Source organism: Colletotrichum karsti (assembly GCF_011947395.1).
Source record: "Colletotrichum karsti strain CkLH20 chromosome Unknown Scaffold4, whole genome shotgun sequence".
NCBI classification, from domain to species: Eukaryota; Fungi; Ascomycota; class Sordariomycetes; order Glomerellales; family Glomerellaceae; genus Colletotrichum; species Colletotrichum karsti.
Window position 1 is genome coordinate 71,073 of NW_024065904.1, and position 24,368 is coordinate 95,440.

A 24,368-nucleotide genomic window follows, 5' to 3' on the forward strand; every position below is an offset into this window, starting at 1 on the left:
CACCTTCAGATCCAGACATCGGGACTTTTGAATGCTAGTGCAAGGCACAGCTGGCTACACAGGCGGTGACGGACGTCATGATTTCATAATTGCATGAATGGTAGAAGGTCCGGTCTCGGTGAATCATGGAAGGTGACGGGAGCTCACCTGGGGTCACCGGAAGCGGAGAGAAGACCCGCAGTATTTCCGTAAATCCGTGCTGACTCAGACCGCCCTTCTTATCGATAAGATACAGACAGAGACGCACGGACTCTGTTCTTACGTCACTCCTGGCCGTGGCTCCATCCGCATCCGCATCCGCATCCAGTGTCCAGTGTCCAAATCCAAAAAAACACAGGTGCACTCGGTGCAGTTTAGCGTCTCCACTGTGTTCTCTTCTCTCGTGGCCAAGGTTTCCTTGTCCACCAATCCTGTAATTCCACACTCACTGCAGTCGAGCTGGCGCACCCTCTTGGAGATCCCGCCGTCGGACAGTCTTTCCCCCCACCCGCGATTTGCTGCTGCGAAGAACTGCAAACTGCGAGGCTAATTGCTTGGATTCTCTGGCACAACGTTCTTGACCTCGGCTCACCTTCTTATTCGCCCACCCGACCAGCCTTGCTTGCGATCCAACGAATTGCCTACAACAAACAGCGAATGGCGCCGGCGTCTCTCGACTAGGAAAGATAGCGAAGGGCTTGGGAATGTCGGAGAGCGAACAGGATACAGATCGCGGGGCCGACGATAATCATGGATCGAATGGAAACTCTACCACCATGTCTCGTGAGCCGGTCGAGGCCTTCCCGGCCATGCCAGCATTCCCTCCCGAGGGCAAAGCTTTCGACGACAGTGCAATAAACCCGAAAAGCGACATCAAAGTCTCCCACATTCCTATGCCGCCGCTGCCCACCGTTTCCTCGAGCGCACCGCCTACATCGACCCTCCCTACCATCCCCGGCGGTCACTCCGATGAAGAACAATCTTCCGATGGCTCCTCGACGCACAGCAAGCCCGAACGGCAGGAATCATCCAACTCGTCGTCCACATCCGAGCCGGCGACATCTTCGAACACAAAGGAGACCGATCCGAAAGAAGATGCCACACAAAAGACGAGAGCAAGGACTGGATCCAGTTCTGCATCCAAATCTCAGAGCCACGATCATGTTAGGAGGTTATCGGCGGCAGGGATACAGCAACTGCAGGCGCCCGAAGCTCTACCCATCGCCGTTGTCCTGGACGGCGCAGCCAACGACCAAGATCGACCGGTTCAGATTGCGGAGCAGCTGCAAGCTATCCGACAGTCGATTCTCAGCCAGCCGAATTCTCTGCGGTCGAATGGGCCTGTCACAGACGGAGGAAGTAGATCGCGACAACACGATGAATGGCGCCGACCGACCTCTGGAAGAACACTCTCCACGCCGCCGACGAACCGGCGGCAATCTCAGTCTCAAACGACATCGCCCCGCCGGAATTCCTTCTACACCGTTGCCAGGCCACCACCGTTAAATCTCGAGGCCGCCACTCACTTCAACGCCGTGAGCCCCCTGCCGCCGACTCAGAGCAAACTGCCGCAAATCCAAGTGCCGCCGCCGTCGTTGCAGCAGCCGAAAACAACGAGAAATGACCCCATTCCGCCGTCGCCTCTCCCTCCTTCGATACCCCTCCCACCCATGTCCATACCAACGCACCTGCAGCTGGAACTGGCAGCTCAACGGCCGAGTCCTTTGTACATACACCATTCACATACCAACGATATTCCATACGAGTCGTACGCCGTTAAGTGGGAAAGGCTGAAAAACGTCCTCATGCTCCCGACCTTTCTCGAGCGGACACTGTACTTTGGGGCGCTGGCGTGTCTCGATGCCTGGCTTTACAACTTTACCATCTTGCCGATGAGGTTTTGCATTGCGTTGAGCGTGCTGGTCAAATGGTGGGGCTATCTCGCTGCCAAAGAGGCTCGTTGGATGATCGGCTTCGTCTGGTACGGACTGGGTAGAGTATGGGCAAGAGCCCGGCGGCCAAGGTCCAGGGCTATGTCGTCCGCCCAACACGAGAATCCCGACCACCTCGTCAGTCGGGATAGGAGCCAGAGCCGACCTGCGGAAAGGAGAATACCCATGGAAACTGTGGACGTGCGGCCTCCTGGCGATGTCCCTCCCGTACGTGTTGATTCGGACGTCAAGACAAATGGAGGCAACGTGATAGAGCAGGAGGTCAAGATGAATGGTAACGGACACGGAGTCACTTATAAGGTGAATGGCCCTGCCGGTCATCATCCTCCACACATGTCTGGGCATCGAACACATCGTCACAGGCGGACAAAGTCGATACCTTCAAACCTGTCTTCGTTCCACAAGGCCGATTTACTGCAGGGTGCTGTTATCTTGTGCAGCTCGCTGTTTCTCATGAAGTTGGACGCCAGTCGTATGTACCACTTTATTCGAGCTCAGGATGGAATCAAGCTCTATGTTATCTACAACGTTCTCGAGGTAAGTCCGTAGAGCACATTTCATGTGTTCGTTTTACTAACACACTCCTAGGTCGGCGATCGTCTTCTCTCCGCCCTCGGACAGGATATCTTCGAGTGTCTCTTCAGCTCCGAAACTTTGTCTCGAAACAGTTCCGGACGGTCAAAGGTGCTGCTGCCCATGGGCATGTTCGCACTTGCTCTCGCCTACAACGTTATTCATTCCGTCTCCTTGTACTACCAGGTCATCACGCTCAACGTGGCCGTGAACTCGTACTCCAATGCTCTCCTGACTCTGATGATTTCGAATCAGTTCGTCGAGATCAAGAGTACCGTCTTCAAGCGCTTCGAGAAGGACAATCTATTTCAACTGACCTGTGCGGACATTGTCGAGCGTTTTCAGCTATGGATCATGTTGCTGATTATCGGCATGCGTAACATCGTCGAAGTCGGTGGTCTTTCTGTACCTGGCGCCGGATCCGAGAGCGGCAGCGACATGGGCGGTGGCTCTATGCCTCTCCACAGCCCTTCAATCCTGCCTTTCAGTTTCACGGTCCTGCCGTCCTGGGTCTGGTCCGGCGAGGTTTTGTCTCCTTTCCTCATCGTCATCGGTAGCGAGATGCTTGTAGACACCATCAAACATGCCTACGTCAACAAGTTCAACAACATCAAGCCAACATTCTACAGCCGTATCCTTGATATCCTGTGCAAGGACTACTACACAAATGTAAGCATTTCCGTTCCCCAGCTACTTGCTTCCGCTGACATTCTTGCCAGGCATTCGTCACACCATCCTTGACTCGACGACTCGGCCTTGCCGTCATCCCCCTTTCGTGTCTCTTCATCCGCGCTTCAGTGCAGACATACCACATGTTTCTCTCGACTCGTATTCCCACACCGCTCCCGGAATCAACGCAGACGTCTCTTTCCGTCGAGTCTGCCACGCCGTCTTCGCCGGTCATGGTAGCCGCCCTCGACCGCCTCGATACCCTTCTTCGCGATGCGCTCGGCCGCGCAGTCTACGGCTACCCCCACGGGTCCCCTACGTTCAAGGCGCGGTCGTGGTGGTCCTGGACAAGCGACGACGTCATTGCAGCCGTCACGATGATCGTTGTCTTCTTCATCGCCTTCCTCGTCTTGCTCATCATCAAGCTGCTGCTGGGCATGGTCCTTTTGCGGTACTCGCGCAACCGATACGCCAAGATGAAGCGTAAGGAGCACTTGGTGGCGATGGGGCAGGAGGAGCGTGAGTCTTACGACGCCAAGGGGAAGCGTGTTGGCGGGTACGGGCAGATTGAAGTCACGGAGGACAGACGGAGATGGATTCACGCAGACGACAAGGAGGGGCTGAAAGGTGGTAAAGGGCGCGTGCAAAAGCAGGAAAAGCCGCCAGAGGGTGATTACAACGGCGTCTACCGGTATGAAATGGTTGCGAAGAGGATCTGGTAGTTGGCGCATCTGGTCTTGGCTGTACATGATTACTCAGCATCATATCGCATAGCATAGCTTGGGAGAATCGTGGGATTCTTTGTTTCCCGAATGTTGGCCAATGGAATTACATCACGATCTCGAGGACTTGACTGGTGCGACGAGCTAATGACTCCTTGCTGCGGCGGCGGTAGCTCAACCTGTGCATCCGATCAGTCATAACTAAACGAGCGACTGGGTTGCGAAGGAGACGACGTGGTAATTGCAAATTACCTGGTGCGGTCTATTCTGAACAATTCCGAAAAGGTAGGTTCGACAGTGGTGCGGCAAAGAAGCGGCATGGCATAGAAGGGCATCCAGGTCGCTGAAGCGACCAGTTCGCCAGGTTTCCGTCGAACTCTCGCGAGGCAACCTAATCTTGGATCACCTGGATAATTATTAAAAAAACTCAGTTGCACCGAGACATTGCGATAAAAGTCTTCCCATGCACATCATCGCGGCAATCCTTGGCAGACATCAGCACAAAGCGCAGTGAGACCTCCACAACACCCAACTACCGAGACACCAGGCGAGAAACCACGAAAGCCGAGACCATGACGCCCCAGGGCACACATGCCAGCGGTGGCAACGACGCCGAGAGCACCATCAACGCCTGGGAAATTCTGGACAAAATGGTGGAGGCGAGTCTATGCGGCATCTGCTGGAAACTGCTCGACAGAATGTACACGGCGACGTGCGGACACAGCTACTGCATGAAATGCGCCGAGGAGCTCCTCAGCGGCGAGACTCGCAATCTTCAAATCCAGGCAGGACTTGGAAAATGTCCTACGTGCAAGGAACGTATTTCGAGCCCAACGAGACTCTCTGGCGGGGTGATAAAGCCCGCTCTGAAGCATTCAGTAATGGTGAGTTACCACCTTGGTTGAAGCCAACTGGTATGCGTTGTATGTTGACGGTTTAGGAAAGATCAGGCATAACTTCGAACAGCTCAGGACGTGGGCCATCTGGAGAAAGGGGCAAGACGACAGAGCTCGGGCGGCTGGGGAGAGCATAGGGGAGACGAGATGCAACTGGCGTCTCCACGGGTGGGAAATTAACGTCGCTGACGTTCCTGATGAGAACGTTGGCGAGGACGATGACGATGACGACGACGTTGATGCAGATGTTGACGGCATTGGCGAAGACGATTCGGACGACGCCACGCAGGCCTTTTCGCAGGAATCATTCGAAGAACGACGGAGGCAGATGCAACGGAGGTCCCGATCTCCTCCATCCGAAAACCCCCTAGCTTCTTTGGCAAGACACAACAGAGCCATTACTCGGGCGCCTGCTGTTGTTCATACCACTGTCGCTTCTGGATCGTTGTTCCTGCACTCTACTCGACAGCTCGAAGCGCACTTCCTGACGGGCCGGAGGCAGGGCGACGAAAGAACGGGTGGGCTTTCGAGAGGAAACAGTGCTCCTCCTACTGGTGGCGATGCCCGTAATATTGATTAGCGTTGAGATGTCCTGATGTAGGCGTCCGATTCCATGGCCTGTACGGATCTCTGGACACCTAGTGATAAGTTTCATGGAATTACCTTCATAGTCGGTAATTAGCTGGTCACTCGGCTAGGGGTGGGCGAGCAGACGGGATGTTCGTTCAGCGGCGAGTGTCAGGGCAGTGGCACGCCGGGCAGCAAACCATAGGTTAAACCGGGGGTGTCTGAGTTGTCTGAGAATTACCGTAAGTAGCATGGATAGTTGAGACAGTCCTACATGAAAGTGATCAAAGTAATTAGATTCCCATATGGTGATACATTTCACACGCCAGTGGCCTTCAACGAGTCGGCTGTTGGCGGGAGTGTCTTTCATACCCAGCGATTGTGATTCTTGCAATGGAAGGTACAGACAGGTAGGCAGTATTCAAGGTGAAGGGAATTTAGGCTTTCCAATGTCCCAGCACTCGCAGCTGTTAATGCCCGCGAGGTGGAAAGGACACCGGCCGTTCATTCCATCCCAATCGCATGTCTCGAGGTGCCTACCTTGGTACGCTATCTTAAGTAAGGTAGGTAGAAGTCAAATGGAAGGAGTTAACGGGCATTTGGGCAAGAGCGATGAATCAAGTGTCTTTAGGAAGGCCCTGGGTAAAACAATTGGGAAGTTGTTCTGATTTGGGGAAGAGCTTCCCATGCGACTGCTGCTTCAGGGGCTGCCCGAGTGCCCGGTGCCTTCCGACCTAAGCTTGTATGCCTATCTAGGTCGGCAGGTACTCTGCGAAGGACATCAAAAGGAAGGCATCACCAATTTGAAGGAAGCTACCACGTCTCTGTGCATGATTCCTTCCTTGACTCCCCGCCCGTCCCTTTCCATGTCGTCAATAACACCCCCAAGAATGCCCACCATCGTCCTCCCAACTTCGATCAAACACCTCCATTCCCATTTCTGTCCATCCAACAACTACTACATACAAGACAATATCAGAAGTTTGGCTTCAGAGTTATCAACAGCAAGCCACCGTCTTCACCTCTTTACGTCCACGATCCTCTACTGTCGTTTGCAAAATTATCTTCTCCCTCCCTCGCTCAACGCCTTCTCTGGACCCTCACAGAGCGACGACGCGCAACATTCGACACATCCGAGAACGGGAGACCTAGATTCACGATGAGCAACGTCGCCCTCGCTGGTTCACCGCCCAAGTCGACCCGCGGCGACAGAGACCTGTCTACCGTCGCCGAGCAGAGGACGGAGCCGAGCACCCCGGCGAGGTCTGCCTCACCCAAGAGCACCGCTGCTGCACCTGCATCTGCACCTGCACATGAAGATATGCCAGACCACAGCCACCAGTGCAGAGAGTGCCGGGCATCCTTCTGCCAGCCTCTCAGCTGTGGTCACATGTACTGCGATGAGGTTAGTCTCTCTTGCACCCCACGAACGGGAATATCGACCAAGCTGACGTGCTGCCAGTGTCTTCCACCACCCCGCCTGTCCGGCTGTCCTGAGTGCAGACGCCAATCGATTGCAAATCGGCCACCTGTCCAGCCATCCCAGCCATCCCAGCCTGTACCTGTAAGTCTCAAAGTACATCTTTTACTCTACCCATTTCCCATACTGACGCTCTCGTCCTCCGCTTTAGCAACCCGAACCAAAGTCCAATCACGATATCGAACGCGACACGACGTTCAATCCTCCAGGCGACAAACGTCACCACAACACCCTCAAATACATTGCGGCGATTTTGACGATATGGTTACTTCTTGAGGTGGTGGTGTTGACTCTTGCAATCTTCGTGCTGCGTGGACGCATCACGAACTCAGCGGCCCCCTGGAACAGGGACTAAGGTAGTAAATACGGGAAGGCAACATGCACGATTAGACACAATTACAAGTAGTTTTAGAACACCCTAATACCAGTAATACGCCTGCAGACTTCTGAATTGTTCCATTCGGACCATATCGAGCCTTGTTGACGTTCGTGAGCTATGGTGCAGCTGGTAATCTACCAAGACCTGCACCCTTGGGGTTTCCAGGCAATGACGTTCAGTTCATCATAGCACATGTTCTCATTTACATATCATACCAGGTCAGTACCTTGCGCCATCCAGCCCGCTCACAGAGCGGAGCGTCAAAGCCGAGCATTCGCAACCCCATAAATCGTATACATCGTCCCATCCCTCTCGCCCGTGCCGTCGCCTACCGGAAGCCGACACCGTCCCCTCTCGAGACCCTCTCCCAGAATCGCCTCAGCCGCCAGACCCTCCCGACGCCCTTGCTCTCCTCCCACTTCCTGACGCCCTGTTCCCTCTGGCGGACCTCGCCCTTCCAGACCCCCTCAACCCACTTCCTCAGCCCGTCCTTGACCTTTTCCTTTTCGATGGCCCGCCTCTTGGCCACGAGAGAGGGCGCCACCTGCACCATGCTCATGCCCGGGACGCACTCCGGGGGGAGCACGGCCCGCTCGACGAGGGCTTCGGCCGAGGGCCTGGCGGCGAGGCGGCGAGACAGCCGGATGGACACGAGGGACCGGGCCAGGCGGCGGGAGACGACGGAGGTGTGAGTCAGGAAGATGGAGCGGGCGATCAGCTCCGCCAGAGAAGGACGGGAGGGGGAGGCGAGGAGCGGCGACAGGATGGCGCGCGTGTGCCGGAGCCGATAATGGTGGAGGATGGGCGACAGGGACAGGTGACGCAGGTGGTGATTGGTCTGTGCCATCAGCAGAGTTCTTCAACAAGCTACGGACCACACTGCGGCGATACTGGACAAAACCCTGACGGAAAATTCAGGCTGGTGGGAGAGACAAAACATGGTAAACGTAGGAACAAAGATCAAGGTCCGTCACTGGTGCGATGCTACGCGATACGTGGGGGAAGGAAGCCTACCCTCGAAGTGGACAATAGATCGTTCACATCCAGGTAGCCGAGGATGTGAAGTAAAAGCTCGTTGGGTAGTTCCGAGAGAACCACGTTGGCAGCAGCCGCGGGGCGTTGCGGCCGCTGAAAGAACGTCAAATACGACGAGGACGAAGCAGTCACGAGAGTCTGCTGCTGCTGCGGTTGCTCGTCACAAACTCCACGGTGCGCTGGTGGTGGTGGTGGTGGTGGTGGACATGGTCGGGCATCAGTGGCCGCTGAGGACGTGGGCTCGATCGGCGGGTGAAGCGCAGGGCCAAGGTCACGATGGCCGACGTGTACTGGAGCGGAGTGATGCGGATGTGATATGGCAAGCTGGCGGGTCGGGGAGAGGAGCTGGTCTGGGGCGGCCATCTCGTCGTGCATTGCGTCCATGGGGCTGACTCGGTCGCCTGCAAGACGAGATGGTTTGACGAAGAGGGTATAGAAGCGCCGAGAAGGTTTTCTGATTTCCCTCGCTTGCCTGCTATGCTAGCGACAGCTACAGCGACAATAGTAGCGAGGGGCGCATTGAAGTCGTCACGAAAGGTCGATGGGCGTCAAAGGTTGACCGGTGATACCCGCAGCCTCTTCCGGGGTCCTGCCAAGCGGATACCTGGGTTGCGTAACAGGTCGCGTGCGGAGGCGCTGCCGCAGAGTCGGCCTGGACAAGAGAGCAGCAGGACGGCGTTTAAGAGAGAGAGAGAGAGAGACGAAGCGGTTGAGCCGATGTAGTCGAGGCGGCATGCGCTGCTGGTTTTCCGCGAAAGATGCGCCGTACGCGACAAGTCCGCTTGTCTCGAAGTGATGGAAGTGGTGGTGAGGAACGTAGAACCGCGCGGTTCTGATTGAAACAGAGAATATTCGAGTGAAAGTGGTGCTTGCTTGCGCGCGCGAAATGAGACGCCGTTGGCCGTCCGAGACCCGGCCGAATTCCAAACGGCTCGGAAACTTGCGACCGTTGAGATGGGTCGATATATGGTAGCGTATCAAGAATATTGCTGGCCAGGAGGCAGGCGGCGACAGAGATGTGAAGTCAAGACCAAGCTAGTGTCGGAAGGTGGTTAGAAAAGCTTCATGATGAGGGGAGATGTACTCCATAGACCCCGCGACAGGGCGAAAGGGAGAGAATCTGATCTAGCCGTAGGCAAGGCGGAAGACGAGACGAGACTAGATGACGGGGACGGCAGTATGAGGTCAATGGTGAAGTCCAAGGCAGAAAAAACCACACTGGACGGCGTTGTTGTTTTCCCCAGATCGCAGGTGCCTTCTGCCCGAGCTCGGTGGGAGATGACGACGGTGACCTGAGAGCGTGACGATGCGTATGAGGTGTGGGGGGCAGGGGCGGCTTCGGTGAGGCGCGGGCGTGGTGGATATGGACGTGGTGTGCGTGTCGGGTGCGTGTGCGTGAGTGTAAGATGCATTGCAGCTTGCGCCTCCATCGTTCCAGGCTGCGTCACACGGCACCAGCAGAATATGGACAGTGCGTATCAACAAACGCAGTCTCTTTTTGGGGCAACCGTTGCACCCCGCACTGTCTTATTTCGGTAGGAACGTATCTTTGTATTCGGAGCGGGGCTTGTGCATTTTATGTTTCTGCATATCGGATATCTCAGGATATGCATTAGATATCTCAACTGTACACCGTAAAGTACCTGACAGTTGCCGCCGCATCTTTGCAGCTATTTTTGCAAATGTCCGCTCTCGAAATCTCGAGATGAATTTAGCTCTCGATTGCAGCTAAATCGGCGCCGAGTATCGCTCTGGAAACAAACCAACAATGCTCTATTTCAACAACAAAGGAGCCGGTGCCTCAGAATGCATCAGTGCCGCCACCTCGTGTCCTTCAATCGATAGTCTGGACGACGGGAACTCTAACGCGACCAACTTTCAGGACGCAGCGCAGGATTGGGTGCACTGATTGGACCGGTTACTCTGCCTTTGCACCTTCCACAACTCCAATTCGAAGTTCCCGTCCCTTCTTAGATCGGGCTAGTCGGGTAAATCTAGCCGAGAGTGGTGTGGGTTTAACCGTTTCTCCGGCGGACCCGCCTTTCTACGGACGCGGGTCCAGGGTCTAAGGTATGCTCAACCGCGACTTCAACTTCCGACTTCAATTATTTACCACGATAAATTCGCAGTGAAGCTGCCGGCATCCTCTGTGAAAATTCAAGCTCATCGCCCGAACGAAACCTTTCGCTCACAATACCCATGGCTTTTTCCCAATATAGTGGCGGAAAACACTTCTGCTGCACGTCGCCCCTGACCGCAGGGCGTGGCCGTCGAGTCGGACAGACGCGGTCTCAGAGTAGGCCGTCAACAACCTCATCACATCCATGACCTGGCTTCGCCTGCCCGATCTACGCTGGGCTTTACCGAAACCTACAATATCCTGCTTTACGGTACTTCCTTGGACTGAGCATCGGGCATTCTATTCACTGACAAATGCGCCTGCCTGGCGAAACCGGCCTCGGCGTTCTTGCTGTTTTGTCATGAACTGACCGATTTGGAAGCCTTTGCGAGAGACGCATATCCCACCTTGACCACCAATCGTCGACGGAGTGTGACTCCGCTGACAAGTTCTGACTTGGCCCTCATTGCCGTTCATCCCAAGATCCATGGCGTGTCGTCGGCGACGTCACCTCCCTCTCCGACTCCATCCATGCCTGTCCAGAATGAACAGCGCAGTCTCTGCGCTGTCTGCTGTGCAAAATCCACATTACCAGTCTGCAGACTGACGTTTCAACGGTATCCAGAAGACTTCCAAGCACACCAAGACAAGGCTGCATCCGGTCCGGTACCCGCTGCAATCTCTCCGTTGCATGAACTACACGTTCAAAAACATCGACATGCGTCACCACCGCATCGTCACACGACATGGGATGTACAGACTGACACGGTATCGACGTCGGGCAGGCAGCTCGAGAAGCCCAACTTACCTCTCCGAGACACAGAAACACCAGATTCTGCCAACTCCCGTCAAGCCCCTCACCCTCGTTATGAGTTTCTATCCCATCCACCGTAGCGGCTCTCAAAGACCACGGCGTGTTGTCAATATCTCAGCAACCATGTTATGGTGGTGCGGCCCATTTCTCCGGCCCAACGCCTCGCAGCTACACCCCAACCAATCAGATGTCGATACGGCATCCTTTGCGGCTGCAACAGAAACACGTCTGGCCTCCCCGGCCAACGTCCCTCGTCGCCCTAGTGGGAACGTCATGTTCGTTGTTCGCCTGGAGCCTTTCTTTCCCGTCTTGTTCATGGCTGAATTGTCGCAATTGGCATTCACATCATCGCTTTCACGTAGACGGCGCTTACTCACACCCTTTGGTATGGGATATGATCTGATTTGAATGCTCCGGGACGGCTACGTGCGTGGGGTTAGACCGTTTCCCGGACGCGACTCCGGTCACTCGCTCGCAGCTTCCATGCTGCTGTGCCGTGGCCTCATCAGTGGCCGACTGACGTGCTTTTCTAGCGCCCGCAATTGGCCGTTAATGTCGTCTCTTTTCACTTGCTGTGTCGAATCATGCTTCAGAGAAAGGTGCGTCGATTCTTCAACGCATGATTCGCATAATCCCGACAACTCGGATTGGCTTGTGGAGGTATTCTGGGATCTCGGCAGACCTGATTGGTCTTAAATCTGCAGGAGTCCCTTATACCATCCTACCACCGAACTGCTACTGTCTTGTGTCCAAGTGGCGACATCTTTCTCGTGGGCATACGCCCTGTGACACGACATGACCAGCTTCCTCGCTTCCCACAACTTCCGCCGTATGGTTTTCTTTTCGTTCTTTTCAACGGGAGCTTGCTGGAAATCTTGCCATCGGCAAACGGGACGGCCCGTTTGTCCATCCGGTTCAAGTCAAGGTCACCATTCAGGCGTGGCCGGGCAATGGCCGACCTCACAGGTGACAGTCGCTTCCAACCCCTACACGAGTCGGTCGGCCTGGCACCAGAGCCTGGCCGCTATCTCTGGCCATGTACACGCTCACGGTCTTTCAGACAGAGTTTTCCGTACCCCGCTGGCGGCCTCAAAGGCCGGTTTATCAGTCCACGGATCTTAACGAACTGGTGGTATGAGCACTGCATACCTCCCGACGCCGTTGAACTTCCGGCAGCGTGAAGGGCAGCCTATAGCCTGACAACGCATCAATGGCTTGCACAGGGAACCCTTCACTCAAGAACCCTTCAATGGTCACCGTCGCCAGGGTCGAGCGGATGTCGAGGTGTTCGCGGGGCCGCTTAGCGTGCGCAGACGCCCGTCGTTCCTGTCATTCCACGTGCCAAGACATGGTTGAAGGATCAGATCAAACCCCCGCCTCGGCCTACCTGTGCTAAGAATGTCAGGTCGCCAAAGCAAGAGCCTGACGCGCCCTGAGCCTGTCGTTCCAGCGAGGCATGTAGCTCATGCCAGTCTCATGCGAGGTTATACCTGACGATCAAAGCCCTGTCGCGGCCGCTGATGGTGGCCGTAGATCTGCCGTCCACGTACCTCGTTCTCAATCACAGTGCTCTTTTCGACGTGGGGAGCGGACGTTGTGTTCCCCCAATGAAACCTCCCGCCTGTCAATATGTGAGCTGCGGATGGTGGTGACATGTAGCCCAGTCAATAGGATGCCGCCGGAAGCTGTTGCCCGGTGGAGCGCGGAAAGCCACCTGTTGAATAATTAGCAAGAACGGCTAAAGAGCAGATGAAAACCGCGATCCCGCATGCTTGATCGGCAACTCAGCCATAGAGTACACGACCTTAGGTTTGGCCCGTGGAGGGGAGTGTACGAAGAGGTCCATCCGAAGCATGTAGTCAACGGCTTCGAGTACAGCCGATGTACACACACACACATGTTTATTGATGCAAACCGAATGCAATGCAGTGTGGAACATCCGGCCATGGCCAGCGGCCGGTCGCCACGTTGCCCTGCCCAGGGCCGCGGCCAGCGCCCAAATGGCTTCGTCAAGACCGTTCTCGACTCATCTGCCCACCGTAGCCCAAGACCGGCCCGGTGAGCGAGCGAGGGAGACGGAACGCCCTTATCGGGATAAGCGTAAGCATTCATGTGAGGAGGACGGCCTGCGGTATTTCCTAGTTCCATAAACGGTCTATCTGGATACGCAGTGGTCCGCATGGCGATGATAGCCATCGTTCCGGCCCCGTTCAAAAAGGGGGGTTCATCCCCGGTGAGGCGAGGCCAGAGGAACACCCCCATCCAGGCAAGGACATCATGCATCTGGCATGGATGGCCATCTTCTCCGATCATTCGTCAATGTCCAACTCAGAAAACGGGCTTCCGGCTCTGGTAAGCCTGGTTCTGGGGAGCGAGGCTTCGAGTACCTGGCTCGCTGAGATCGGTGTTGGCTGCATGTTGAGCTGGCGTCGTCTGGGATGGTCACTATTCTGCCCGTCCGTCCGTCTCTGCTGCCCAATGCCCCCCAGGGTAACAAGACTTTGGACTTGCTTGACATTCTCGTTCCTGGTCACTGACTGACCCCGGATTCAATTAGGCTCAAGTTGACCGACGCTGACCTCCATGTACGGTGGCGAGGCCATGTCAACCTTGCAGCCCATGTCACGCAGATGACGTTTCCGGCAGGCAAAACACGCGTGGTGGTGAGATGCCGGTTTGTCCGATTCTTCGACGCCGCCCCGATTCCTCTGAATAGACTTCTTCTCGTTGTTCTCCCGCCCACCATCAGCAAACAAAGGTGAGACACAACCACAACCAACACGGCTATACATCAGGCATAAAATGGTTCATGCCGGCTCGCGTCCTTCTCTCGCCAAGCCCGCTGCCCCTGAGAACAACGACCGAACACCCTTGATCTCCACCATCGCCTCGGCCCTTGACATCCACCCTGGGCTGACAGTTGTCTCCTGCGGGAGGAACCATGAGAATAGTCAAAACGGAAAGACGAAGACCCCACATGGTCCGCGCGCACGCAAGCCTTGCTTCGAAGCGGGAGGCTAATCTGGCCCTGTCGCTGGCCGGGGTCGCAACGGGAGACCTCCAGGCCCTTCTTCCCCGTTTCCAGGGTTGTTCCTGGAATCTCGAGCTGCAAGACTTCTGCAGTGCGCACATACATGTTCGTAAGTAGTGGAGCGCTTCCGTCTTCCGTCCGCCTTACCTGTGCGTTCCCTTGCATGGAAGCATAGCGGCCCAGACGGGTTGGCACAGGGTGAAAAGGAATATCAAGAAACGAAAAGAAATAATACATGGTGAGTGTTTATCTGAAGTAGAGATGAACTAGGTGGCGCGGGTTGCAAAATCGCAGCCCAATGAACGACAGCAACAAAATGGGAGGCACATGTTACCCACCGTATGCATCATCTCGTACCTGAGTTCGAAAGACACAGGCGTAGCATTTCTTCCTAACCCATTTCTTCCATCACAGCCCACACACACACATGCCAACATCGTTGACGATATTTCGTTTGTCCCCCTAGTCTTAAGCTGCAGTCCAACAACCACATGCTTCTGTTCAGGCTGGATGGACCCTTGTAATATTTCTCGAACACGTCTGCGTTCTATGACAACATAAGAGTACTCCTCCCTCTTTGAGAGCCTCTGAAGGTGGAGAAAATGTCGGTACAAGGTCGTCCTCTCCTCCAGACCCCTGAATGAAGTGATCCAAACCTAGCATCGACGTGGCAGGTAGATGGTGTTCGACGGAGGTTGCTGAGGGGAAGAACATGGATGCTAGCCTTGTCCGGGACGGTTTCTGGCATATCTTGTCGTCCGATATCCGTTCTTTGTATCTGCAGGGACACATTTGACGTCTACGGACATCCAGCCAAAGCGGAGCCGTGACCAAACCACCAGTCGCCAATGCAATATCATGTACATCTTTTCCTTTTCTTCTCTTGCTACGATGTGTAATTCGCGGACGACGAGCGGATCGAGAATGGAGTTGTTTCGTTGGCTGCAGCCGGAAAACTGGGAGGGTGCCAGAAAGAATTGGATCTTTCTCTCCCAGGCCTTGAGCAGAAACAGTCGTCGAACAAAACGCCCTGGCGCCCTGGTTCGTGCATCATGTGCGTATGGATGTGTGCGTAAGTGTGTATGTACGAGTGCAGTGTAGAGTGTAGTGCGGTGTAGTGTGTGTCTAGGTATGGAGGCAACGTATGGGATGGGATGGGTTCGACGTTGAGGCGGTCGTGACAACACATCGTGCGGGTCTCCAATGATTGATCATGATCTTTTTTCACAAAGTATAAGTTAGCCCTGAATCCCTCTCCAGTCAGGATGAAGAAAAGAAATTGTAAATAGCCAACGATCTGTGGTGGCGGACACAAACACCGAAAACGCAAAGCCTTCTCTCGACAAAACACCAAAACGGGAATCCAAAGATAGTAGACGAACCGTCCGAGTCCACGAACAACAAAACGGAAACGAAGGAAACGAATCAACCTCACCTCGAGCCGTTCTGGACGAATACACACCCCTTATCCACACACCCAAACGACAGCCTGGGAAAATCGCTGCTGCCGGCTGCTGCTGCCCAACCACCTTCGAGCCAAACACCAAAAAGAGACTTCTCGATCGCGGTTGCGAACGAGTTTTCTACCTCTGCCGAAAAGGGCTGCTGCGCGCTGCCACTTGCTGCCACCACCGCGGCCTGTCACCGCTGTCACTCCTGCTGAGCTGCTGGCCGCTTCCGCTGTTTCCTGCGGCCATTTCTCAATAATACCACCGGACAGTCAATTCAGTCAGTCCAGTCAACTTTCAACAAAACTTTCTGTTTTACACCCCCTCCCCCTCCCATCTCTCTCTCGATTTCCTGGTTGTAGTTTCTTGTCCATCCCGCGTCCAATTCAACCCCCTTGACAACAAAAAAAGAGCTACCCCTGAAAAGGAGGAATCATCATTGGGCACAAGTGTCAAAAGACATCATTGTATCCGCATGGTGTTGCATATTGTAGCCGATGATGAGAGGAGGGGTGGGAGGAGGGCGTGATGATGGGGAATAAACGAGATCGAAAAAGATAAATAAGAAGATGGCTAACAAACCCTTCATTTTTGTCCAGTCCCAGCATCAGTGACTTCATATCGCACCGAGACCCCCGAGACGAACCACTTCTACTCTTCTTAGTTGCTTGCTGCTGCTGCTTCTCCTCCTCATCCTCCTCCTCCTCCATTCCCCCCCTCTCATCTTTAAAACCTCCATCGAGTTCTCCACTACCTGCATCGACGACCTAGTTACCTTGCCCAGCAAGCGAGACGGATCGGCCCGCAAGGAGAATAAAACCTCGCCCCGACAGAAGACAAAGAGGAAAAGAAACGGGATAGAACGAAACGAAACGGAACGACGAGATAAAAGGGGTTTCGAGAAGACGATATAAACCGCCGAAACGGGAAGCCAAAAAGAAAAAAACCAAGAGGGGAAGAAGAAAGAAGAAAACGATGTGCTACTTTTACCAAACACGTTGGGTCTGCGGGTATTGGAGATGGGGCCAGTTCAAGCAGCAGTGCAACAAGGAGTACCGGACAGGCGAGACTTGTGGGCTGAAGCTGGTTTTCGATACTATCCAAGACCCTGACAGGTGCAAGCTGTGCTACGACATGGACAAGAAGTACCGCCGGCTCGACAAGATGCAAAGAGACATTGACCGGTGGTACCGCGAAGGGAATCGCAAGGCAACTATCGAGCGGACGACCGCCGAGATGAGTGAGGTCCAACGCCAGATCGAGGAGATGAGGACATCGCACTATAATAGGGAGATAACGATATGATTGTCGTTTTTGTGGCCGTAGGGTCGACGTCGAAAGACGGGGGTTCCAGAATGGGTAAGTTGAATATTTAACTCCTCCGAATTTTTACCTTTTGCTAGCCTGCCATTTTGCGTTGTTCCTGACGAAATGGAATTTTGCGTCTTTTTCTTCTTCCCCCCTTCCTCTCCAAGTGATTTGGGGGTCTGTGGTGGAAAGCTGCTCAGGGGTAAACCGAGTCGGGTATGGCCATTGCTAATGTGATTATATCAGTGGCCCTTGATATCCGATACGGAATACACAAAAGACGAATGTGGAAAGCGAGCAAGGAGCCAAGAAGCCAGAACGTCGAATGCCGGAATGGGAGGGAAAGGAAAGGACGAGCACTGCAGGATTGGGGAGGATGTTTTCCTGGTAACCCCAGCTTGGGGGTTTTCCGAGTTCAACCACGTAACGGCCGTTCATTCGCTGAGTTTTCACCATGTTTTTATTTTGCTTTTTGGTCTCCTTGTGTGGCTATTCTCGGGACGGTCCTTTCACATTCGAGAGGAAGAGGGTAAAACTTGGGAGGGTTGTTATTGTATCACTTCAATGGATTATGGATCAACAGGACGGGCTATTCTGGAAGGCTAATTTGTGCGCGAGAATCTGGTGGACTCTGTGTGTGCGTGCGCGCAAAAGGCGGAATCAGTGCTCGTCTATGTTATTTTGTCGCGAAGGCCGGCCCGCCGCCCAGATGGTGACAGGGACGAGAGCAGGGTCCTGACCCCTCTTAGGAGTTTGGTAGAACGGAGACAACTCCTATGCCTTCATGCTACGTCCTCCTCCTTCGCCTCATCCCCGTGGTGCTGATGATCTAGCTTGCTCTGATGACGATTACTGCAAACTTACAAGCTTGCCTCCACAAGTATTGCCAGAAACTTGTAAAGTCGAATGAGACCAACAAAGCGGCGAAATAGTTTTGCCTCAGTACGCGACTGAGGGGTCGTGACAAAAAAGTCCTCCCACTTTTTCCTGCACAGCTGCCCATCCAGCAGGTTTTGGCGTGCTTATCAGGCAAGAAAACGTTGCAGAAAGCGGTCACGGCCGACGAATTACAGCGGCATTCCGATGACTAGAGGCGAAGGACAGCAGATGGTTTTGCGGCGATCTGGCCGAGGTATAGAACGAGTCGATATGCCCAAGGGGAAGCCCCTCCTCGACCTCATCCAGGCTCTCAGTCTGCGTTCCTCGAGCCATTGCTCTCACCCCTGCTTCTTAACAGACAGAGGCGGTCTATTAGCGTCAATTGGAAAGAAACGTCATCGCTTCTCACGTGTCACAATGAAAGCATACATTGCGAAGCGGCCCCGGCCCTGGATGAGACACAAGACCTTCTTTTTACCACCCCTTATTCGCATCTTGACTATCCTGAGACGGACTGGCAGGCGTGCCTGTCGTCTGATTCAAGGCCCAAGTGGAGGGAGGAGCAGAAAGGGAGGGCCTACTGTGAGGGAACGGAGACTGCAACGGGCGATAAAAAGGTGTGGTGGGTTGTATCGGGCTTGATGGACTGGGACTGGGAGACCGCCCCATTCGGCCGCAGCATCACCCCTCCTCTTCATGTCGTCCATCCCACTTCACCTCAAGTCACCATTTCCTTGTCCCTTCTCCGCCAATAAGACACGGGAACCGCACAGACTCCCGCACAACCCTGAATGGCGGGCATGAGAGTCGATATATGAGCCTCCAGATACTTCCCTCCTCGACTCAAAAGAGCAACAATCCTACTGTACGGAAGGCCGGTGGAAATCGTTAAAAAGACGTCTCCAACCATGAAGCAGACTAGGATGCAACGTCCCTTGTCAAGGGGTCCACACTAGAAAAGGTAAACATGAGCCGGATGTGCACGTGGCCATATTTCAATGGGCTTAGCTACCCATGGCCTGCTGCTGAAGAATCTTCGAGACGCATTCATTGGCCCGCCATGGTGCGAGGCAGGGGGCCGCCAAAGTGGGATGGAGGGAATTTTCATTGATTAATTCATGGTACTTCGGGCCCATCGTGTCCACCTTTCCTCATAACCTCGTTGTTGCCCAGGCGTTTTATACAGGGGTGGACGACCAAGTACAGGGGATTGACATAGTGAAGAGGAAGCGATATGTGAGAGAGTGTGGGTGCTTATGTGAATGTGTGGATTTGACGCTGTGTGAGTTTCTGGCTGCATAGTGTAGCCTGCTTTCGAGGGGTATCGAGGGGAAAATAGGATGGAAAAAAATGTCGTCACTCCAAGCAGTCTGTCCCTGTTTGCCGTGATACCGACAGGACCCAGGCCCCTGTGTTGACCAATCCGAATTTTGATGGCAATGCAAGGATGAAAAAGAGAAAAACAGAGGGGAACGCATAGCCGCTCTGGCCGTGGAACAAAATCCAAGACCGACAAAACTGACAAGGGAATGATTCATGACCAAAGGTATGTCATGCCATGGCGGCCGCAGCATCTGCAAAGGTGCCAACAAGGGGCTTGTTCGACTCGGCCTTGACCGTAGGGGCGCCGCGTTGCATCTCGATTGTGTCGTCTTCCTGGGGAAGCCAATCCACTTGGACGCCTGCCGGGGCCTCATCCTTGGAAGTCAGTTTCGACAACAAGTGTTGGTACCGCACGATGCGGGCTTCCTGCCCTGCATACGCAAACGTAGTTGGCGCAGGCCGCTGTGCGTGATCCTGCGGGGCAATCTCGAAGATGTCGACCATATTGCTAGGAAGACCGATGTTAGCATTCCCGGAAGGGACATGAAGACAAGCCCGCCGTCCCGGAGCTTGGGTCGGAGGGGAGCGCAGTACGTACTCGGACGTCTTCGCCACGACTCGCTGCAGAGCCTCAGTCTCCCGCTGCACCTCCATCGGGTCATCCTGACCATTCACGCTCTGCTCTGCGAAGCTTCCATAGTGCACATTGTTCGGGTCGTCGTAGAGGAGTCGAGATTCTTCGTCCTAAAGGGGGTGCAAAGAGACAGCCTGTCAGTCGCCGCTGCATGCTACGCTGCGAGTGCGCAAAGGGCTAACACAACCCACCTCGTCATACACGTCCTTGTTTCCCCGCCCGAGACATGACGCACAAACACCCATCGCGATCGAGTGATCCGGCGGCGGCCCGACGTTGTCGAGCTGCGAAACGCTGTCGTCGGCGAAAGAATCGGCCCTCGGAACGTGGGCGGCGGTAGGGAAGCCGTAGCTAAGAAAAAGATCGCATAGAAAAAAAAGAATGGACGAAGCTGTAACACCGGGCCTCGTGCTGCGAAACGATAGGCAGGCGCTAGGCTCAGGTTATGGTTGATGGCGTGTGTTGTGATTGTGATGCTTTCTGGCAGAAATCGTAAGATTGCGACGATGAAATGACGTTCCCATTTTGGCAGGCGGTCGGATGACGGCATCGGAGAATCGCAGATGCCGGACATGGATCCACAGCGGGACGGGTCGGCCAGCGCCGAGCTCCATCGAGTTTGCAGCTTTTGGGACGAATTTCCAGACAGCTGGAAAAAGACCCGGTAGAGTCTTTGGAACCTGGACCTTGCAACCATCCCGAACTGATCCTCACCTGCTCTCGTCATCGGACAGTCGCCGAGCATTGCTGGTACGTACTCGGCCGGAGCTGCGATGCTTGACATAGCAACGGCATCTCCACAGAATAGAACAAAGCTACGACCTACCATCGCCATCGCCATCACTTTTACTTCCATGCTTGGTCATGGCGGATTATCTCATCGGCGAGAGGGCTGATGATGTCTCCCTTGGAACGCAAACTCCAATATCGCCGGACTGATGTCAGTCTTTTTCGCAACATTGATTTTCTCCCTGATCCCTTCAGGCGTTTTGACCTTGTCAGACTATTGATTCGATGAAACCATTTCTTCGCCCCCAGATTATTCTGTATGGCCCTCTTTGGCTAAAGAATGGCATCTAATTGGGTGACCAGCCATGATGCGCGAAAATGTTACGCAATTCTCGCATCCCTCTTGAGATCGTTGTGAGGGTTCTATCTCCTGCTCCTAGAAGATCATAGGAGGCTCTATTGCTGCTCACGGAGCACTAGGACGCCATACAGGGCATCGTCATTCCACCGACCCTGGAAGATCATGAAGATGAGCAAGACCATAGTAGACATGTCTTCCTGGTTTTGCAATACCCTAACTGACAATGTCGGGCTGCATATATGTTGCGACCTTCGCTCATCCAGATGTTTTCCCCTCACTAGCATCGACTTCTCTCATTAAGATATCAGGCCAACCGTCATCACCGCTTCTGCTCACGCTCATAATCGCTCACACAGCCGTCAATCTACTCGCCGCCTCACTACGGTACTTTCGATTCGCATATTCACCATGATCAGCCAAGGTAGCCTGTTGGCTCTGTCCGTTCTCTCCTTCACTACGTTGGTCAGTGCTAGACCTGAGAACTTGAGGGGACGCACTTATCCCGACACCAACACCTGCCCATGCGTGCCCGCACCGGAACCCATCACCGTCACTAGTACTACTACTGCGACGGCTACCAGGACTGAGACGGTTGAGGCAACAGCTCCAGCAATCAGGGAAACCACTACAGAATCTCAGATTCTCACTCTGACCATCGTACGTCCGCCAGTCACCGAGACGGTCCACATCAGCAAGGACCATCCAGGCGAGACGGTCACAGTCACCTGCACCGAGACTGTCAGCGAGAAGCCTGATGGATCAGTTACTACCAAGACACAACCTCCTTCGGATGGAGAGCACACCAGTACCCGCGGACCTGAGAGCAACTCGGAGGTCACTACGAAGACAATCCCTCCATCGGATGACGAGCACACCAAGACTTACGGAACTGACAGCGACTCGGAGACAAAGCCCCCGCATCATGAGACCACCAAGACACCCGACTCTACCTCGACTGAGAGTAGTCCTGCGGTAACCAGCAACGAAAGCACGCCCACAGCACCATCTGGGCCGAGCAGCGACAATACGGCAACCACCACTCCTAGGAGCTCTGCAACAACAGTCCAGTCTGTGAAGCCTACAGCCCCAAGTGCAAAGACCAGCGAAAAGCCAACACAGAGCAGTGTCGGCGACGACAGCAGCTCACCACCCGAGCCCACCACAAGCAAACACCACTGCGATCACTGGGACGGCAACCACTGTGTCAAGCCAACAACCGCCTCTGAGTCTTTTGTCACTGCTACTACGACCCGAGGTGCTCGGCCAACAGGCTCAATTTGCCCTGTTTCCGTGGCCTTCATCACTGTGTATAACACCGTCACTGCGACCGTTTACCAGAGTGGTGCTGGGACGGCATCATCGACGGCACAGGCGAACGTTCCTCGCGCGCCTACTGCGGTGGGCGCATACTGATTCGATTCACTTGGAATACGTCTTGAGTTGGTACCGAGATAATTATTGGGCGGCCCTATTTCTTTCCTCTTATGAGGATAATCTGGCAGAAGTAATGGTTACAAAATCAGAAATAATTTCTATAGTAATACAGTCGAATTCTCGTCGAAATCCCCCAGTGTGGGAGGACCCTCGGATTTTCAGCATCGGCGAATAACATAAACAGGCGAGTATGAATAAATGCAACTTCAACTGACTTCTACCTCATTCACTATGGTCCAAAAGTTGAACCTCTCGAGATACAGAAGTCATTTCCCCTGCCTGGGTGATGTCTTTTACGACCGAGCGAAACAATGGCAGAAAAGTCCGAACTTGTTGCCGTTGGAGGCAGCACAACTAACGACGCAACCCTTCCTAGTGACAGACGAGCTTCTATTAAGGCAGACCTGCAAAGGCTGACCTTGTCAAATTGGCTCGACTTCGTACCAGTCCCGTCAGACCTACGAGCACGAAGACGCGATACACCATAATCGCTAATCCAACAATCACAAGCCATGTCGTTAGGCGAAGTCGTCTGAAAGGAGGAGCATTCCAAAGGCACAAGTTGTTTTCAGGCAAGGTAGCCGGCTTCTACCAAACACGTCTAGAACTCGAGAAATGGTTTCCGGCGAAACTGGTAATGAGCATTGTTGGACGTCCACAGTTTATGAACCTGAAGAGAAGGTGATATACAGTAATATTATACAGAAACAGGACGCCGCCCACCGCCGCTCAAAATCAACCGTTTGCTCCTTTTGAAATGGGCTAGAGACAACTTATCACACTCGGCATGTCATGAACGATACCGGAAGCCCATGAAGTCATCTTCCTCGTCCTCATCCTCGTCGTCGTCGTCGTCATCGCCGCCTTCCTCCCCATTGACATCCGCAACATTCTCCTTTCCAGTCGCCTCGACAGGTTTAGCAGGTGCAGCTGCGCTGGTACCGGCATCACCCTGTTGTCTCAAGGCTTCTCGCTTCTCCTTCAGCCTCCGCACCCTGGCCTCCAGCTCTTCCATGTCCTCGAACTCTTCCTCCAGATGACGCTTTGCCTCTTCTTTCTCATCCTCGAGGTCTTTCTCCGCAGCGAGCCGCCGCTTTTGCTGCTCTTCTTCCTCCGTCTTTGCCGCCGCCGCGTGCTCTTCTGCCGTCATCGCCGGCGCCGAAATCACCGCGTCCTCGGAGAACGGCGCAGTAGTCGCCGCGATATCCGCTTCGAAGGCAGCCCATTCGTCCTCGTCTACCTGCCCGACAGGCGCGGGGGGCGCCGCAGTGCCGTTCTGCTGTGGAGGTGCCTTCGCCCTCGCCAGTGTGGGTGAAGCCTCCCGCGGAATCAACGGCGACGGGCCTACGGGATGATTGAGAGGTGTGGAATTCGAAGACGTGCCATCTTTATGGGCAGGAGTTGCGGGCCGCGAGGGGATTTGAATCTCAACGCCGTGGACCGGTGTGGTCGAGGTCCGACGAGTCAGCGACGGCGGCGTGAGTGTCGCATCTTTCAGGTCTCGGTCCGCTTCGCCGGCGGACAAGCGAGCAGGAGTGCTCATATTGGTCTTGCTCCTCTTCTTCCGCACGGCGTCGGCCATGTCGTCGCCGTCTGCCATATCCTCGTCCGAATCGTGTTTCCTCTTGTTCGATGGAGCGGAATCCGCGGTTACCGGACCATTCGTGGCATTCGGGACAGCTTCCCGCGTGGCCTTGAGCTTCGCCGTGTGGTTTGGTCCTCTGATATGGCCTTCCCAGAGCGATTCGGACTTGATAGCCTCATGGCAGAGGGTGCAGAGGAGCTTGCCCGCATCCGAGTAAGCTGCATGAGGATGCTCGATGCGTCGCGCAGCGCGTTGCTGGCGGAGAAGTGAGCGAACGTCGGCCATGCTGAGAATAAATGCGTCTTTCCGGACGCCAAGGAGCGTAGGGCTAAGTCTCGCGGTCTCAAAGGGTAGTATGGGGTTTCAATGGCTCGTTTGCTGAAGAACTGGAAAGGGGATGAAATCATCGCTCGGCAAGCTAATTATCGCCAGAGCGACGTAGCGCTATTCT

General features: G+C 54.5%; 8 protein-coding genes across 8 annotated transcripts; 5 read left to right on the forward strand and 3 right to left on the reverse strand.

The window, feature by feature from the left end:
• Positions 1-755: 755 nt before the first annotated feature.
• On the forward strand, positions 756-3,895 carry CkaCkLH20_01573 (eukaryotic membrane protein family; the record flags this gene model as incomplete). Its single annotated transcript, XM_038884292.1, has 4 exons — positions 756-2,231; positions 2,304-2,468; positions 2,520-3,173; positions 3,224-3,895. 4 exons carry the CDS (start codon positions 756-758, stop codon positions 3,893-3,895), a joined length of 2,967 nt encoding a protein of 988 aa, XP_038749992.1.
• Positions 3,896-4,380: 485 nt separating this feature from the next.
• On the forward strand, positions 4,381-5,371 carry CkaCkLH20_01574 (uncharacterized protein; the record flags this gene model as incomplete). The annotated part of the gene is made up of 2 exons (XM_038884293.1): positions 4,381-4,779; positions 4,841-5,371. The coding sequence occupies 2 exons, from the start codon at positions 4,381-4,383 to the stop codon at positions 5,369-5,371; spliced, it is 930 nt and encodes a 309-aa protein (XP_038749993.1).
• A 1,146-nt stretch (positions 5,372-6,517) lies between these two features.
• CkaCkLH20_01575 (uncharacterized protein) lies at positions 6,518-7,193 on the forward strand (the record flags this gene model as incomplete). The annotated part of the gene is made up of 3 exons (XM_038884294.1): positions 6,518-6,763; positions 6,821-6,922; positions 6,990-7,193. The coding sequence occupies 3 exons, from the start codon at positions 6,518-6,520 to the stop codon at positions 7,191-7,193; spliced, it is 552 nt and encodes a 183-aa protein (XP_038749994.1).
• A 352-nt stretch (positions 7,194-7,545) lies between these two features.
• CkaCkLH20_01576 (F-box domain-containing protein) lies at positions 7,546-8,636 on the reverse strand (the record flags this gene model as incomplete). Its single annotated transcript, XM_038884295.1, has 2 exons — positions 7,546-8,055; positions 8,232-8,636. The coding sequence occupies 2 exons, from the start codon at positions 8,634-8,636 to the stop codon at positions 7,546-7,548; spliced, it is 915 nt and encodes a 304-aa protein (XP_038749995.1).
• An 8,003-nt stretch (positions 8,637-16,639) lies between these two features.
• Positions 16,640-16,969, forward strand: CkaCkLH20_01577 (uncharacterized protein; the record flags this gene model as incomplete). The annotated part of the gene is made up of 1 exon (XM_038884296.1): positions 16,640-16,969. The coding sequence occupies one exon, from the start codon at positions 16,640-16,642 to the stop codon at positions 16,967-16,969; it is 330 nt and encodes a 109-aa protein (XP_038749996.1).
• Positions 16,970-19,402: 2,433 nt separating this feature from the next.
• Positions 19,403-20,422, reverse strand: CkaCkLH20_01578 (uncharacterized protein; the record flags this gene model as incomplete). The annotated part of the gene is made up of 4 exons (XM_038884297.1): positions 19,403-19,682; positions 19,773-19,918; positions 20,000-20,159; positions 20,325-20,422. 4 exons carry the CDS (start codon positions 20,420-20,422, stop codon positions 19,403-19,405), a joined length of 684 nt encoding a protein of 227 aa, XP_038749997.1.
• Positions 20,423-21,306: 884 nt separating this feature from the next.
• On the forward strand, positions 21,307-22,311 carry CkaCkLH20_01579 (uncharacterized protein; the record flags this gene model as incomplete). Its single annotated transcript, XM_038884298.1, has 1 exon — positions 21,307-22,311. The coding sequence occupies one exon, from the start codon at positions 21,307-21,309 to the stop codon at positions 22,309-22,311; it is 1,005 nt and encodes a 334-aa protein (XP_038749998.1).
• Positions 22,312-23,122: 811 nt separating this feature from the next.
• Positions 23,123-24,202, reverse strand: CkaCkLH20_01580 (zinc finger protein 830-like protein; the record flags this gene model as incomplete). Its single annotated transcript, XM_038884299.1, has 1 exon — positions 23,123-24,202. The coding sequence occupies one exon, from the start codon at positions 24,200-24,202 to the stop codon at positions 23,123-23,125; it is 1,080 nt and encodes a 359-aa protein (XP_038749999.1).
• Between the last annotated feature and the right edge of the window lie 166 nt (positions 24,203-24,368).